General features: G+C 46.7%; 3 protein-coding genes across 4 annotated transcripts in view; 2 read left to right on the plus strand and 1 right to left on the minus strand.

Annotated features, from left to right (window-relative positions):
- NPAS2 (neuronal PAS domain protein 2) overlaps positions 1–10277 on the plus strand; it is a 199286-nt gene extending 189009 nt beyond the window's left edge. Inside the window, exons 20-21 of one of the 2 annotated variants that reach the window (XM_070798303.1) lie at positions 6114–6279; positions 8864–10277. In XM_070798303.1, the coding sequence (XP_070654404.1) occupies positions 6114–6279; positions 8864–9031 (334 nt within the window). In that variant the 3' untranslated portion in view covers positions 9032–10277. The remainder of the gene's footprint in view (positions 1–6113; positions 6280–8863) is intronic. The other variant, XM_070798304.1, reaches the window with a different exon arrangement.
- A 1341-nt stretch (positions 10278–11618) lies between these two features.
- On the plus strand, positions 11619–17015 carry RPL31 (ribosomal protein L31). The gene is made up of 5 exons (XM_019969809.2): positions 11619–11685; positions 12096–12202; positions 15280–15405; positions 16521–16633; positions 16951–17015. Exons 2-5 carry the CDS (start codon positions 12096–12098, stop codon positions 16980–16982), a joined length of 378 nt encoding a protein of 125 aa, XP_019825368.2. The 5' UTR covers positions 11619–11685; the 3' UTR covers positions 16983–17015.
- Positions 17016–17146: 131 nt separating this feature from the next.
- Positions 17147–17488, minus strand: part of TBC1D8 (TBC1 domain family member 8) — a 141296-nt gene continuing 140954 nt past the window's right edge. The window contains exon 21 of the mRNA XM_070798300.1: positions 17147–17388. Coding sequence (XP_070654401.1) covers positions 17315–17388 — 74 coding nt within the window. The 3' untranslated portion in view covers positions 17147–17314. The remainder of the gene's footprint in view (positions 17389–17488) is intronic.

Raw genomic sequence — 17488 nt, forward strand, 5'->3', positions numbered from 1 at the left:
GCTTTGACTAGACAGACCATTGTTGACAAAGTAACGTCTCTACTTTTTAATATGCTGTCTAGGTTGATCATAGTTTTACTTCCAAGGAGGAAGCACCTTTTAATTTCATGCCTGCAGTGACCATCTGCAGTGATTCTGGAGCCCAAGAAAATAAAGTCTGTCACTGTTTCCACTGTTTACCCATCTATTTGCCATGAAGTGATGTGACCAGATGCCATGAGCTTAGTTTTCTGAATGTTAATTTTTAAGCCAGCTTTTTCATTCTCCTCTCTCACCTTCATCAAGAGGCTCTTTAGTTCCTCTTTGCTTTCTTCCATAAGGATGCTGTCATCTGCATATCTGAGGTTATTGATAACTCTCCCAGCAATCTTGATTCCAGCTTGTGCTTCATCCAGCCCAATGTTTCTCATGATGTACTCTGCCTTGATGTACTCCTTTCCCAATTTTGAACCAGTCCATCATTTCTTATCCAGTTCTAATTGTTGCTTCTTGACCTGCATACAGATTTCTCAGGAGGCAGGTCAGGTGGTCTGGTATTCCCATCTCTTCAAGAATGGGAATATTCTTCCACAGTTTGCTGTGATCCACACAGTGAAAGGCTTTAGCATAGTCAATGAAGAAGAAAGTGAAAGTGAAAGTCACTCAGTTGTCTCTCTTTGTGACCCCATGGACTGTGAATTCTCTAGGCCAGAATACTGGAATGGGTAGCCTTTCCCTTCTCCAGAGGATCTTCCCAACCCAGGGATTGAACCCAGGCCTTTTGCACTGCAGGCAGATTCTTTACCAGCGGAAATATATGTTTTTCTGAAATTCTCTTGCTTTTTCTATGATCCAGCAGATGTTGGCCGTTTGATCTCTGGTTCCTCTGCCTTTTTTAAAACCAGCTTGAACATCTGGAATTTCTTGGTTCACGTACTGTTGAAACCAAACTTGGATGATTTTGAGTACTACTTTGCTAGCATGTGATTTGAGTGCAATTGTGCAGTAGTTTGAGCATTCTTTGGCATTGCCTTTCTTTGGGATTGATTGGAATGAAAACTGACCTTTTCCAGTCCTGTGGCCACTGCTGAGTTTTCCAAATTTGCTGGCATATTGAATGCAGCACTTTCACAGCATCATCTTTTAGAATTTGAAATAGCTCAACTGGAATTCCATCACTTCCACTAGCTTTGTTCATAGTGATGCTTTCTAAGACCCACTTGACATTGCACTCCAGGATGTCTGGTTCTAGGTGAGTGGTCACATCATCATGGTTATCTGGGTCATTAAGATCTTTTTTGTATACTTCTGTGTATTCTTGCCACCTCTTTTTATTACATGCTGGTTCTGTTAAGTCCATACCATTTCTGTCCTTTATTGTGCCCATCTTTGCATGAAGATGTTCCCTTTGTATCTCTAATTTTCTTGAAGAGATCTCTAGTCTTTCTCATTCTATTTTCGTCTATTTCTTTGCATTGATCACTTAAGAAGGATTGCTTATCTCTCCTTGCTATTCCTTGGAACTCTGCATTCATATGGATCTAACTTTCCTTTTCTCCTTTGCCTTTAGCTTCTCTTCTTTTCTTAGCTATTTGTAAGGCCTCCTGAGACCACTATTTTGCCTTTTTGCATTTCTTTTTCTTGGAGATGGTCTTGATCACTGCCTCCTGTACAATGTTATGAATCTCCATCCATAGTTCTTCAGGCACCCTGTCTATCAGATCTAATCCTTTGAATCTGTTTCTCACTTCCACTGTATAATCATAAGGATTTGATTTAGGTCATACTTGAATGGCCTATTGGTTTTTCCTACTTTCTTCAATTTAATTCTGAACTTTGCAATACGGGGTTCACGATCTGATCCAGTCAGCTCCTCTTGTTTTTACTGACTGTATAGAGCTTCTCCATCTTTGGCTGCAGAGAATATATTCAGTCTGATTTAGGTATTGACCATCTGGTAACGTCCATGTGTAGAGTCATCTCTTATGTTGTTGGACGAGGGTGTTTGCTGTGACCAGTGCATTCTCTTGGCAAATCTCTGTTAGTCTTTGCCCTGCTTCATTCTGTACTCCAAGGCCAAACTTGCCTGTTACTCCAGATATCTCTTGACTTCCTACTTTTGCATTCCAGGCCTTTTTGATGAAAAGGACTTTTGGGTTTTTTTTGGTTTAGTTCTAAAAGGTCTTGGAGGCCCTTGTAGAACTGTTCACCTTCAGCTTTTTCCCCAGTAGTGATTGGAGTATTTAGTTCAGTTTAGTCGCTCAGTCGTGTCCAACTCTTTGCAACCCCATGGACTGCAGCATGCCAGGCCTCCCTGTCCATCGCCAACTCCTGGAGTTTACCCAAACTCATGTCCATTGGGTCGGTGATGCCATCCAACCATCTCATCCTCTGTCATCCCCTTCTCCTCCTGCCTTCAATCTTTCCCAGCATCAGGGTCTTTTCAAATGAGTCAGCTCTTCGCATCAGGTGGCCAAAGTATTGGAGTTTCAGCTTCAACATCAGTCCTTCCAATGAATATTCAGGACAGATTTCCTTTAGGATGGACTGGTTGGATCTCCTTGCAGTCCAAGGGACTCTCAAGAGTCTTCTCCAACACCACAGCTCAAAATTCTTCGGTGCTCAGCTTTCTTTATAGTCCAATTCTCATATCTATACATGACTACTGGAAAACCATAGCCTTGACTAGACGGACCTTTGTTGACAAAGTAATGTCTCTGCTTTTTAATATGCTGTCTTAGGTTGGTCATAACTTTCCTTCCAAGGAGTAAACCTCTTTTAATTTCATGGCTGCAGTCACCATCCATAGTGATTTTGGAGCCCAAAAAATAAAGTCAGCCACTGATTCTACTGTTTCCCCATCTATTTGCCATGAAGTGATGTGACCAGATGCCATGATCTTAGTTTTCTGAATGTTGAGCTTTAAGCCAACTTTTTCACTCTCCTCTTTCACTCTCATCAAGAGGCTCTTTAGTTCTTCTTCACTTTCTGCCATAAGGATGGTGTCATCTGCATATCTGAGGTTATTGATATTTCTCCCCGCAATCTTGATGCCAGTTTGTGTTTCTTCCAGTCCAGCGTTTCTCATGATGTACTCTGCATATAAGTGAAATAAGCAGGGTGACAATATACAGCCTTGACATACTCCTTTTCCTATTTGGAATCAGTCTGTTGTTCCATGTCCAGTTCTAACTGTTGCTTCCTGACCTGCATATAGGTTTCTCAAGAGGCAGGTCAGGTGATCTGGTATTCCCATCTCTTTCAGAATTTTCCACAGTTTATTGTGAGCTACACAGTCAAAGGCTTTGGCATAGTCAATAAAGCAGAAATAAATGTTTTTCTGGAACTCTCTTGCTTATTTGATGATCCAGCAGATGTTGGCCATTTGATCTCTGGTTTTCTAAAACCAGCTTGAACATCTGGAAGTTCATGGTTCACGTATTGCTGGAGCCTGGCTTGGAGAATTTTGAGCATTACTTTACTAGCGTGTGAGATGAGTGCAATTGTGCGGTAGTTTGAGCATTCTTTGGCATTGCCTTTCTTTGGGATTGGAATGAAAACTGACCTTCTCCAGTCCTGTGGCCACTGCTGAGTTTTCCCAATTTGCTGGCATATTGAGTGCAGCACTTTCACAGCATCATCTTTCAGGATTTGAAATAACTCAACTGGAATTCTATCACCTCCACTAGCTTTGTTTGTAGTGATGCTTCCTAAGGCCCACTTGACTTCACATTTCAGGATGTCTGGTTCTAGCTGAGTGATCACACCATCTTGATTATCTTGGTCATGAAGATCTTTTTTGTACAGTTCTTCTGTGTATTCTTGCCACCTCTTAATATCCTCTGCTTCTGTTAGGTCTATTACCATTTCTATACTTTATTGAGCCCATCTTCACATGAAATGTTCCCTTGGTATCTCTAATTTTCTTGAGGAGATCTCTAGTCTTTCCTATTCTATTATTTTCCTCTATTTCTTTGCACTGATCACTGAGGAAGGCTTTCTTATCTCTCCTTGCAGTTCTCTGGAACTCTGCATTCAAATGGGTATATCTTTCCTTTTTTCCTTTGCTTTTCACTGATCTTCTTTTCAGTTATTTGTAAGGCGGCCTCAGACAGCCATTTTCCTCTTCTGCATTTCTTTTTCTTGGGGATGGTCTTGCTCCCTGTCTCCTGTACAAGGTCACGAACCTCCATCCATAGTTCATCAGGTACTCTGTCTATCAAATCTAGTCCCTTAAGTCTATTTCTCACTTACACTGTGTAATCATAAGGGATTTGATTTAGGTCATACCTGAATGGTCTAGTGATTTTCCCTACTTTCTTCAATTAGGGCATAGGCTTGGATTATTGTGATATTGAATGGTTTGCCTTGAAAACAAACAGAGATCATTCTGTCATCTTTTAGATTATACCCAAGTACTGCATTTCAGACTCTCTTGTTGACTGTGAGGGCTACTCCATTTCTTTTAAGGGGTTCTTGCCCACAGTAGTAGATATAATGGTCATCTGAATTAAATTCGCTCATTCCATTTTCATTCACTGATTCCTAAAATGTCAATGTTCAGTCTTGCCATCTGTTTGACCACTTCCAATTTACCTTGATTCATGGACCTAACATTCCAGGTTCCTATGCAATGATGCTAAAGCTGAAACTCCAGTACTTTGGCCACCTCATGAGAAGAGTTGACTCATTGGAAAAGACTCTGATGCTGGGAGGGATTGGGGGCAAGAGGAGAAGGGTACGACAGAGGATGAGATGGCTGGATGGCATCACTGACTCGATGGATGTGAGTCTGAGTGAACTCCGGGAGTTGGTGATGGACAGGGAGGCCTGGCGTGCTGTGATTCATGGGGTCGCAAAGAGTCGGACACGACTGAGCGACTGATCTGATCTGATCTGATGCAATATTGTTCTTTACAGCACTGAACTTTACTTCCATCACCAGTCACATCCATAATGGGGCATTGTTTTGCTTTGGCTTTGTCTCTTCATTCTTTCTGGAGTTATTTCTCTACTCTTCTCCAGTAGCATATTGGGCATCTACCAACCTGGAGAGTTCACCTTTCAGTGTATGTCTTTTTTCCTTTTCATCCTGGGTTCACGGGGTTCTCAAGGCAAGAATACTGAAGTGGTTTGCTATTCCCTTCTCCAGTGGACCACTTTGTCAGAAATCTCCACCATGACCTGTCTGTCTTGGGTGGCCCTACACGGCATGGCTCATAGTTTCATTGAGTTAGACAAGGCTGTGATCCATGTGATCAGTTTGGTTAGTTTTCTGTGACTGTGGTTTTCATTCTGTCTACCCTCTGATGGATGAGACTAAGGGGCTTGTTGAAGGTTCCTGATGGGAGGGCCTGGCTGTGGGGGAATCGGGGTCTTGCTCTAATGGGCGAGGCCATGCTCAGTAAATCTTTAATCCAATTTTCTGTTGATGGGCAGGGCTGGCACTTCAACTGAACCCAAGTCCCTTTCTCTTTGGCTTCCTTCTTTTTCTGATCATTTTCCTTCACACATTTCAGGAAGCTCTTAGAGTGCTTAATATGTTCAGTACACACATTAATTCTCTTGGCAAGAATCTTGCCCTTAACTTGTTTGTTTACAATGATGCCAACTGCATGCTGAGTAACACTGTTGACTCTCCCAGTTTTGCCATGGTGACATTTGTGGGGATTAGTTTGCCCCGTGGCATGTGGTATGACCAGGGACTGAACCCTTGTCTCCTGCATTGGCAGGCAGATTCTTATCCACTGTGCCATCAGGGAAGTCCTCATTTGGTTTTGATTTGCATTTCCCTAATGACTCTTTTCATGTGCTTATTGGCCATTTGGACCTTTTCTTTCCAGGATGTCTACTCAAGCCTTTTGCCCATTTTTTAACCAGGTTATTTGCATTTGTTGTGGTGGTGAGTTGTAGAAATGTAGCTGGATAGCAACCTCTTATTAGATATAGGACTTGCAAAGATTTTTCTGACAGCTTTTTTTTTTCCGGCAATGTTTTCACTGCATGGACAGTGATGCTCACAAGGTCTTAGCTGTGATGAAGTCCTGTCTGTCTGTTTTCCTCTTGTCATCCGTGTCCTTGGTGTCATGTCAATAGTTTTTGTAAAGGTCTTTCTTCTGTGTGTCACCAAACAGGTATCCACAGAGCCAGGCCGTGTTTCAGAACCCCGACGTGCACACCACCAGCAGCAGCGCCGCCACCCCTGTCCTGCTGATGGGGCTGCAGCCCAGCTTCCCCGCCTCCCAGCCGTCACCCCTGAAGCCTGCACAGGCCCAGCCGCAGCCTCCGCACTTTCTTCAGGTGGGGCTGGGCCGCGCCTGGGGAGGGGGAGACAGGGCCGAGTCCCCAGCCCAGGCCTGATGGGCCCTTCCTTCCGTTCCGGGCTTTCAACGGGGTTCTAGGCGTCAGTATAAAAATAAGCCTCAGACAGATTCATATTTGAAACTTTATCATTTCTAAAGTTTATCACGCTCCAAGTTGATAAAGTCTATGTATATACAGTGTGAGAAACTTAGAAGCAGCTATTTGGCCTCTTGTCGTTACGCACTAAGAAGGTCCATTTTTTAAAAAGTAATTTTTATTATGGTGTCTACACTTTCTTAGAGCAAAAATCAGACACTGATTGCCATGTTTTTTGGGCTTGTTAGTGTGTTTATATGCAGTATCTCATACGAGTAGAAAATTACATCATGTTTAAAGGTTCATCAAACTTCCTTTAAATGAATAACATTGCATGAATTTGAGGCTTTCCAGGAAAATGTGGGGCATGTTTCCTTGTGGTCACTTCTTTTTTTCTTAAGTTTTATTTTATATTGGAGTATAGCTGATTAACAATGTTGTGATAGTTTCAGGTGGGCAGCAAAGGGATTCAGCCATACATATACATGTATCCATTCTTCCCCAAACTCCCACCCCACCCAGGCTGCCACTTAACAACGAGCAGAGTCTCCTGTGCTGTACAGTAAGACCTTGTTGGATATCCATTTTAAATGCAGCAGTGTGTACATGTCCATCCTTAACTCCCTAACTATCCCTTCTCTCCCTTTGTCCCCCCTGGGGACCATAAGTTCCTTCTCTTTTAAGTCTGTGAGTCTGTTTCTGTTTTGTAAATAAGTTAATTTGTATAATTTCATTTTAGATTCCACATATAACAGATGTCATACACTATTTCTCCTTCTCTGACTTACTTCACTCAGTATGACAATCTCTATCCATCCATGTTGCTGCAAATGGCATTATTCCATTCTTTTTAATGGCTGAGTAATATTCCATTGTATATAGGTAATCTTGTGGTCACTTCTTATTTTAAGCAAGTTCCACAAGCACTGGAAAGAAGGGCTGTGAGTCAGTGGCTGGGGGATCAGATGGGACAGAAGTGTCTGCTCAGGGTCTGGCCTTCCCTCCCACACATGCCCATGTGCCCCTTCCTGTCCAATGGGGCCTCCTCCACAGCCTCAAGCCCCTACCAGAAGGCACAGTGTAGCTTTTGCTTGCCCACCCCCGCCTGCCCCGCTTGGGCATCCTCGAAGCCATAGGCGAATGTGTGGGGTGACCAAGATGCAGAGTCCTCCTCGAGTTCTAAATTGTAATTGAATTCCAAGGCGGCTAAACCAGCTATGGCATAGTTTTCAGATCTCCCTAACACGACATCTTAGTGGGAGTTAACTCTGGACTGCATCTTTGCTCCCTGGTCTGCTTGCAGGACCCTGGAGTGATCTGAGACAGGAACTGATGAGGGGAGAAGGCAGGGGGAAAGGTAGAAGCTGCCCATCTATCTGTGCCTTCATCAGGAGCCACCGGCGTGCTTGTAGGTGCCTGTTTCACCCAGATGCAGGGCTAAGGATGCAAGGAGCACTCAGGGACCCTGAGCGCAGGGGGACAGGGGACATCACAGAGAGTCAGTGCCAATGGAGCACTGGGGCTGGGGGGCCAAGGTCAAAAAAGGATGGGGCGTGGGGACGGAAACTCTCCAAGAGTGGATGGCTGAGTGTGAGGTGTGAGGGGACAACGTTTCAACAACAGAGGCAGCCTGCACCGAGGTAGAGGGGCAGATGTGCCTTGCGCAGCTTTGGAAACAGGGTGGACTGGGTTCCTTAGAGGGGAGATTTCATGGCTGGGAATAATGCGAGGTGAGACTGAAGGTTCCAGAGTTAATGTTTGACCAGTTGTTGTCAGTTTTCAGTCGTGTCTGACTCTTTGAGGCTCTGTGGACTGTAGCCCCCACCCCAGGCTCCTCTGTCCATGGGATTTTCCAGGCTTTGAGGATACTGAACTGGGTTACCATGCCCTTCTCCAGGGGATCTTCCCAACCCAGGGATTGAACCCAGGTCTCCTGCACTGCAGGTGGATTCTTTACCATCTGAGGCACCAGGAAAACCCAGTGAGTTTCTGAGCTTCAAATTAGGATGCTTCCTGGCACATGGCCGTATTTGGAAGTGATTCTGGAAATAGGGACCACCAGTGAAAAATATGTGGACTGCAGGCCTGTTTAGATGCTGTGCCGGCAATGATGTGCATGTGGTGTCAGGTTCCAGCATCCAATACCACACAGGCTACGTGGGGGCTCCTGTGCATGTGTTCAAGAAACCACTTCCTGCAGCCTAGAATCCCAGGGACAGGGGAGCCTGGTGGGCTGCCGTCTGTGGGGTCACACAGAGTCAGACACGACTGAAGTGACTTAGCAGCAGCAGCAGCGGGCCCCCGGCCACCGGGCCAGGAGGAACCCCTAGTGCTGGCCTGAGAGCTGGGCTTCCTTCCCCCCAGGTCTTCAGGCAGGGGAGGAGGACCCTTTAATCTGAGGAGGACTGCATCACCGCCCCAGCCATTTAGGGAAGGAGTCCCTAAATCCCAGAACCTTCCCTGGAGCTGGTTCCTTTCTTTCCAGGTGCAGGTGCCAACCTCTCTGCACAGTGAGCAGCAGGACTCCCTCCTTCTCTCCACCTACTCGCAACAGCCAGGGTCCCTGGTCTACCCGACGCCGGGGCCCGCGCGCCCGGCCCGAAGGGTCAGCAGCCTGTCTGAGTCCTCAGGCCTCCAGCAGCCGCCCCGGTAGTGGCCGGGCACCTCGGTTGGGTCACATCAGCTTTAACCAATGGACAGACGAGGGGGCGGGTGGCCAAGGAGTTGGGGAGAAGGGTTTAAAGGACACCCCAACTTCCGTGCACGCCGCATCCATTTCAGAGCTCCTGGGTGGTGACCATGTCCGAGGGCAGCGGCCAGCATGGACATGAGTGAGCAGGGAAGCTGGCCCTGTTTCCCCTTTCCCTGTGCTTCATAGCCACACTCTACAACCATACCCAGACGGACCGACCGCGGTCCCCAGCTGAGCGCATCAGAGCATCACTCTGTTCAGCTTAGAGATGGAGCGTCTCTGCTGGATCGCCCCTCCTCCCAGCGTGGACCAGCCTCTGCGCCACGTGCGCATGTGCTCATTGGCCTTCACTCTCCAGACCCTCTTTCCTCGGAGAAGCACCCGGTCAGCGATGTCTTGAATGGAGAGATGATTTTTTTTCTCATTATGTTTAGATGATCGTTTCTGTCTTAATTTGCACAGCTGCACAAGGAGATAACGTAGGCACTTTCCTTTTTTTTTTTAACCAAGTCTCCTGACTTCACACGGAGACCCCAGTAACAAAAACAGCCCACCAATCAGAAAGCAAAGCTGGGCATTATTAACCAGACTGCAGCCCCCCCACCTCCCACCCTCCCGCCTAAACCCTAATGGAATGAGACTCTTCTCCCCACACCGTTCTGGTGATTGGCTTTTTTTTCTTATCCTGAATGTAACACTGGACTGTCTTCTGTTGACTTCCCGGTGATTGCAACTACAAAGGTGACTCAACGCAAAGTACAATCCTGCAGGTAATGTTCTGGGATTCTGACAGGACTCAAGGACTGTGAAAGGGAAGGTTTTACAGGCCAGACAGGGCCCCAGGAAACCCCCCTCCCCGCCATGCTGGCCCTCGGAGTGAGGATGCCACAGCTTTCTACATATCTTTCCTGACCGAGACCCAGGAGTGGATTTTCCTTTTCAAAAATGCACTTTGCTTTTTTTGTATGTTTTGTTGAGATGTTTCTAAAGAGAAGATTTTATGTAATTATAAGACGAAGTGTAGTGAATTGTACAGCCGTTGTAATAAGGACCTATTTCTATATAAAATAAAACTGTATGGATTCTGTGTAAATTATTTTGTATCTGAGACACCAGTTCCTTTCCCAAACTATAAAAGGATAAAAGTTTTCTTGTGTATTTCTGTGAGTGGACATTTTGTAATAAATTAACAAATTTGTATAATTTCCTTTTGAGGCAGTTTCTGTACCTTGTTCTTGATGCATTCATACCTCTCTTCGTCAGTAAACTTTTTTTTTTTTTAATTTCAACACGTTTCTAAGGATAATCAAAAATCCAGAAAAGGTGGGAGCGAGCAACCAATAATCTGGGTAATGGCCTTAGGTTTTTTGAGCTCACATGCATCTCAGCCTATTGGGATCCTGATCTTTATTTTAAAGATTGTGCCGGAAGAAATCAATGCTTCTTTTAGAAATGATAGCAAAACAAACTGACAAAACCAGAAAAAGTTCCTGGAAACATCTCTAACTTAAGAGACATGCGTAATCCATAGAGATGACCAAGCCATAATCCACAGAAGCAGGTATAGCCCATAATTAAACTCACCTGGTTCCATGGCCTCTTGCTTGCCAGCACTTATGTGATGCATAAGTGATGCACCAGGGTTTGTGTGTCTGTCTGGGAGACCTGTGCACACAGAGACCTGTGCACACATCATGTGGATAGGGGAGATACAGCAGAAGGCACCCCTCTGATCAGCAGACGGAAGGTCCAGAGTTCTGAACCCGTGGCTTTGGCATGGGGACCCGGGACTTGGCCATGAAGTCTGTCAACTCACACCTAACCTCCTGGCATCATTTTCAAGGTACCTATTTTACACCAGGTGTTGGATAAAAGCGCTGCTTCCATTGCTGTTATTGGGTCATTTTGTTGTGATAGAGCTAAAAACATATTTAAGGTCACGAAATCATATTGATTTCTCCAATATAATAGACAGTACATAGTACTTCACTCTCCCTTTCTAAGGTGATTTTATCAATAACTGTCTACTGAATTGACATTTCATATAGTCAGTTACAAACTGGCGCTTTTAATTTCGAAACGCTTCCTGTGCAAACCCACCTCTGCTCTGCCTCCCTCGTCGCCCCTAGCCTAGGCCCCTCTGCATCTCTGCAGCTAGCTGATCGCTGCCGCCGGGAAAGGCTCCCTCCAGGCCGGCAGGCGCGTAGGTCATCTCCGGGCTGCCAACCAGGCTCACAGGTTCAGGCAATGCTGGCCGAATCACTGAGCGAGTGGGAAAAACAGAAGAGCATTTTCTCTGCCTATCCTGCCCCACTCCACCTGGGGACCAGGATCCCGTTTTCTCTGAAGACTTAAACGCGAACCGCAAGCCCCTCCCACCCTCGTTCGCGCGCAGGAGGTGGAGACCGGAGAGAGGAAGCTGCGAGAGAAAGCGGGACGCCCGAGGCCCCGCCCCAGAGGCCTTCAGGCCTTTTCCCCCCGGCGCGCGCTGCTTGCGTCACTGCAGCGCCTCTTCCTTCCCCCGCCTCCAGGTAACCCGGAAGTTGTACTTGCGAGGCTGCGTTCCTTCTCCCACAATCCCTCGCGCTCTTCCTTTCCATCCCCGGCCCTGCAGGGTGAGTATGGCTGCTGAGTTTGGTCTGCAGTAATCCGGTGCCATCCTCTACTTGGATTGTGGTGACCAGGCCTGCAGGCTCTGTCCTGAGCTGGTCTGGGACCCCGCGTCCCCGGCGCACGGGAATCTACGCTGCATTTAAGGGCTCCCGGAGCCTGAGAGAGAGAGGCCAGTCTTGGGGGAACCCGAGCTGCAGGGGTTTCCGGGGCGGCGGCACCTAAGGGATACGGATACTTGGGACGCGGGGTAGCCGGCTTGTTTACCCAGACCTGGGGCTTCAGGGACCTGGCCGGACTTTCTGTCCCCGGAAACCGTACCGAGGGCGGCTGCGTGAGGCCGTGCCGGGAGGGAGGGCTTGACTTAGGTTTGACGCACTCTCCTTGAGCGGCTTTGTCGCCTGGGTTTGTTTAGATGGCTCCCGCAAAGAAGGGCGGCGAGAAGAAGAAGGGCCGGTCCGCCATCAACGAGGTGGTGACAAGAGAATACACCATCAACATTCACAAGCGCATCCATGGAGTGTGAGTACCCCTGCGGCCTGCCGCTGGCCCTGCTGTTGGGGGCTCCCGAAATCACGGTCTGGTGGTCCCTGAATCTGTCTAGCCTGAAGGCTGGGTGGGCCAGAAATTACGCATTAATGCTGTGAAAGCTCAAGTCTATTTCCATGGACCCTGTTTCAGGTTTATAGGGTTTAAAGGGTAATACCTCAGAGGTTGATACCTAGAAACGGGAGGTAAAACGGTAAGGTTTCTGGGAGAGCCAACTTGAGGAGATATAGTGAGTAAACCAGTCCACTCGTTGCTTTGTCGTTGAATAAAACCCTTGAAGGCCTGAAGGTTGTGCAGGAGGGAACGCTGATGTGTCTAGGTCTTTGTAGTCAAGTTCACTAGTTAATTGAAGCCGGACTGGCCAAGAACACGAACGCTGTGCTGCGGTTTCTTTAGTTCCCTGATGCACACAGATGGATCCTGACACTGGGAAAGTCGTAATACCGGGAGTGAAACCGTTGTAGAGACCAGGAAAGGATGTGTCAGTGGAGTTGTTTGCTGAGAGGACACCTGGAGGTTGTGCGTTGTGCGTTGGCGATACACAGGAATATTGGGGGTGATTTCCAATGTCTGGGTTCTTGGTGTTGGTCTCTGGAGATCTGGTTGTAGTCCTTTCTTCCCTTTTCTGCATATGGTGCTCACTAGTGATACTGGAGACTGCATCTTTTCTTGAATGCTGCTGTTTGGATTCTTTTTAACAGCAAACATTGCCCTGCAAAAATTTCTTGACTGGCTTGGTCGGTGTCGGGTGTATCTGGACAGCTGATTTTGTGAGGGACCTACATGTGGCAGCCACCCCACTGGGCCTGGCACTTCTGGCCAGGTGTTGATCATGTGTGATCCAGGGAGTATTGTGTATATGGAGTCTTTCTGTTTGGGGCGTGGTGGATTCATGTGGGGAGCACATTGAGCACATCAGTGTATCTTGGGGTCTGCAGGTTCAACAGGAAACCGAAAGATCCTGCCCTCCTAGCTAGGAGGAGGAGGTAGACAAGCATCCAGAGAGAAAAGGGTGAAGAGTAAATCCTAGGATGATGTTTTACAGGCCACACAGTTAACCAGACTTTAGAAGAGTGGGTTTGAGCCATCGCGGGTGGATGAGTTTTTCAGGCATTTTTGTTACAAAAGCTCTAAGTGAAGACCTTCACAGTACTAAATGAATGGGTTGTTTTTAGTTCCTGATGGGCAACAATTGGCAGTTCTTTGTTCATTCATTTTACTCCGTAGGATTTCACATTCTAGTGTCTTTCTTGCCTCTGCAGCTGCTCCTCCTTGATCTCTGTTTCTCCTCACATCCCATCCTCTTATATTGAGTCCATAACTCAGCCCTTCTCTAACTATGCTTGGTAATAGCAACTAGTTTTAGGGCCTCGTATGTCCAGCTGCTGTTGAGATGCATAGTTTTTTAATAGGCATTTCACATTTTACATAACCCTGAACCAAACTCCCTGTGTCCATGCTGCCCCCCCACCCCACCCCACCCACTCACACACTTTCCAGTTTCCCTGCAGCCTTCCCTTTTTGTTGGCAAGGGAGCATGTCCTCTTGGGTCTGCCTTCCTTGGCCTGAGTACGCTGCCTCCCACCACCAAGGAGACAAGAACTGTTTCCTTGATGGGCTCCTGGTTCCCTCCTCCACTCCAAACACCTGGAGGGTCTGCTCCCAGACCCTCCATTGGCTGGCTTCCCATCTTACCATCTTTTTTTTTTTTCCATCTTACCATCTTAAGAGGCCAGAGTTCTGCTATGATTCTACATGGGTTGGCCACTTACTTAATCATAGCTGGCAAGTACCTGATTTAGGGCAGCAGTTTGAGCTTAGTCTTACCCACCCCCATAATGCTTTTTCTCACAGGTAGCTAAACAGGCGCCCTTCTCTTTGGATCTTGACTTCAGTATCTGTGGTCATCTTAAACATGCAGCCCCCTTCCCTATTCCTCTCCTTTCTCTGGTTTTTTCTTTGTAGCATTTTTTTTCTGTATGGTTAAATATTTAAGTGAATGAAGTAAGCTTGTTTGATGGGTTCAAGGAGGCTGGTGAGGGGTAGAGTGGGGAGGGGGCGGATATGGTAACTGACGTTGCTCTTAACATTCACAGTCTGTTTAACTTTTGGTCTCTGCCCCACTTGGAATAGCTTTCACTTAACCAACTGATTGATCATTTTAGCCAGTAATAGAGTTCTGCTTTCTCACATTTTGTATTTAACTGAAAGCACGAAATTTAAGGAATTTATGTATCCGTTTCTAAACAGCAGGTTAATCGTGCCTGACACATGCTGAGAAATCCGTAGCATTAACTGTTGCCTTCATTTTTTGAGAGGAAATCAGTCCATCCAGGCCCCTTGTCTTTAATCATGCTGCTGCTAAGTCACTTCAGTCGTGTCCGACTCTGTGCGACCCCATGGACTGCAGCCCACCAGGCTTCTCCGTCCCTGGGATTTTCCAGGCAAGAACACTGGAGTGGGTCGCCATTTTCTTCTCCAATGCGTGAAAGTGAAGTCGCTCCGTTGTGTCCAACTCTTAGCGACCCCATGGACTGCAGCCTACCAGGCTCCTCCGTCCATGGGATTTTCCAGGCAACAGTACTGGAGTGGGATGCCATTGCCTTCTCCGTCTTTAATCATAGACCAAGTTAATAAGGGACCTTTAATTTAGTATTGAATGATTGCCGAAACCTGATGACATAGTATTTACTTCAGTGTTGTGTGCTTTGTGTTCAAGCATATTCTAACATTCCTTGATTATATATTCTCTGTGGCAGATGGTATCAGAGCTTGAGGGTATTTTTGCTTTATCAGAAAAAGAGAAAGTGTTGACCAGTGTATATATTAGCATCTTTTAAGGATCATAGACTGAATCCTTGTTCTACATTATTGAAAGTAGATTGTGCATAGAAGATTACCATTGTGTAATTGGTGGGCATGACATAGTGGTGAAGAATTGTTCCTGTGTTGTTAGAGGTTTAGTTTAGATTTGTTTTATGAAAACACGCTGTATTGTGTGTTTCATTTAATTTTGTACTCAACTTCATTCACTTACTTTGGAATCTCAGGGGTTTCAAGAAGCGTGCCCCTAGGGCACTCAAAGAAATCCGGAAGTTTGCCATGAAGGAGATGGGAACCCCGGATGTGCGCATCGACACCAGGCTCAACAAAGCCGTCTGGGCCAAAGGGATCAGGTACGGAGTGTCTGGGTATGAGATAGAGTTCACCATTCCACTGAGCTATCGCACACGAGGTGTAAGAAAAAGATCACGTAGCCGTGGCTCAGGGAGTAGGGTAGCATCTGCGGGGAGGCCTTTTAACCTGGTGTTGAGCTAAGACCTGAAGGAGTCAGCAGTGTGCAGGTCAGGTAAGTGCATCACACAAAGAGAACAGACGTGACCTGGGAACAGTCAGGGTGGAGTAGACAGTGTGATTTGAGAACAGTGAGTGAGGATGGAGTTGGGCAGCAGACAGACCTTGTAGGTCATGGTGTGGAGTCTGGCTTTCTCTAGACTGAAGAGCAGTGTCCACAGTGGGGGTGGGCTACAGGCCAGAGACTCCTAGCAGTTACACAGTGCACAGAGTGGCCAACCACACACAATGCATACAAGAAATGGTGCGGCCAGGTCTCAGCGGTGCTCAGGCTGAGAAGTCCTGCTTGTAGGCAGATTTGGGGGTTACTGTAAAGGAGGACAGTTAAGGGGCCAGGGTAGAAGTGGGACTGGAGAGTTTGAGACGAGCAGGGTGGGGGTGCTGTCTGCATCTGGGTGGTCTTTTAACATTGGGGTGGATGCAACGATAGGGACCTGAGCTTTAGCCCTGCAGTGGGCTGTCGTGGCGGGGAGTGTCTAATGAAAGCTGTTTGTGGGCTCCCTTGATGGGGAGAGGGGTGTCCCATGAACTGAGAGATGTTTTGGGTCAACAGAGGAGCAGGTGCAGTCAGCTGTGATGCTGCTGAGGAGGTTGGTGAGCCATGAGGAGGATTGTGTGCGTGAGGCCGGGAAACTGAACGTTTAACAGTCACATGTGTTCACCTAGTGCTGCTTGGGATTTAACATAGCTCCCATAGCCAACATTTACACGTGGGGCTGACATTTCTGCTGAGGTCACTGCTGTGGCAGTGGTGGCTGCCAGCTGAGACAGGTATATCCCAAGCATGCTCAATCATGTCAAACTTTTTGAGACCCCATGGACCCTGCCAGGTTCCTCTGTCCATGGGACTCTTCAAGCAAGAATACTGGAGTATTTTTGTATTGGGTTGCCGTTTCCACCTCCACATCCCAAGACACCTGTGTTTTGTATTTTTCAGGAATGTCCCATACCGGATCCGTGTGCGGTTGTCCAGAAAACGTAATGAAGACGAAGACTCGCCAAACAAGCTCTATACTTTGGTTACCTACGTGCCCGTCACCACCTTCAAAAGTAAGGTCTACTTAATTTTTAAATCCTTGGCCCTGTTATAACCAGAGTTCATTTGTTCAACAAACACTATTTACTTGTATCTCTGGATCCTTCCAGTAGGGATGTAAGTAAGAGGCATAGTTAGTAAACCTTTCTGAAGTTGTGTTATGGTGTGGGAAAATGCAAAAGGATACGGAACACGTCTGTATCTGGGTTGGGAAAGGTCATTCAGAATAATACTTGCAATAATACTTGCCTAAGCCCTTGCAGAAAAGGTTCTTGTGTGAGCATGGGATGAGGTGTGTGTGGAAGGTGACCGGCTGTCGCTTCTTTTGCAGATCTACAGACAGTCAATGTGGATGAGAACTAATTGCTGATGGTCCAATAAAGTTATTGAACTGCCTTTGCATCTTGATTTTCCTTTTCTAGTTGGAGGTAAAGAAGGCTTGTGTATCTTATAACATTTCCCAGTTACAGGGTCATCTGGAGAGCATTTCCCAGCTGCCATGCCTGGGCCCCTTCTCCCAGGAGTTTTAAAAGACTAAACTGGTAAGCTTTTGAGGGTCTTAGATTTAATGAAAGAGGTACAGTTTGTCATTCTTAGCTCCATTTGGTAATCCGATGAGGTGTTTTCACTTCTGATTTGTGCTCAGCTGTTCAGTTCTGTCTAACTCCTTGCAACCCCACCGGGCTCCTCTGTGCTTAGAATGTTCCAGGCAAGAATACTGGAGTGGGTTGCCATTTCCACATGTAGCTAAAGGTCAGAGGTAACCTTTCTTAAAAGAACAAACGTTATGTTAAATTTAGCCTGAAACCAAGGTGTTGCGGGGATTATGTTTCATCACTGATGTGGATTAAATGGCATAAAGAGGTGCC

This window comes from Bos indicus, chromosome 11, assembly GCF_029378745.1.
Source record: "Bos indicus isolate NIAB-ARS_2022 breed Sahiwal x Tharparkar chromosome 11, NIAB-ARS_B.indTharparkar_mat_pri_1.0, whole genome shotgun sequence".
NCBI lineage: Eukaryota > Metazoa > Chordata > Mammalia > Artiodactyla > Bovidae > Bos > Bos indicus.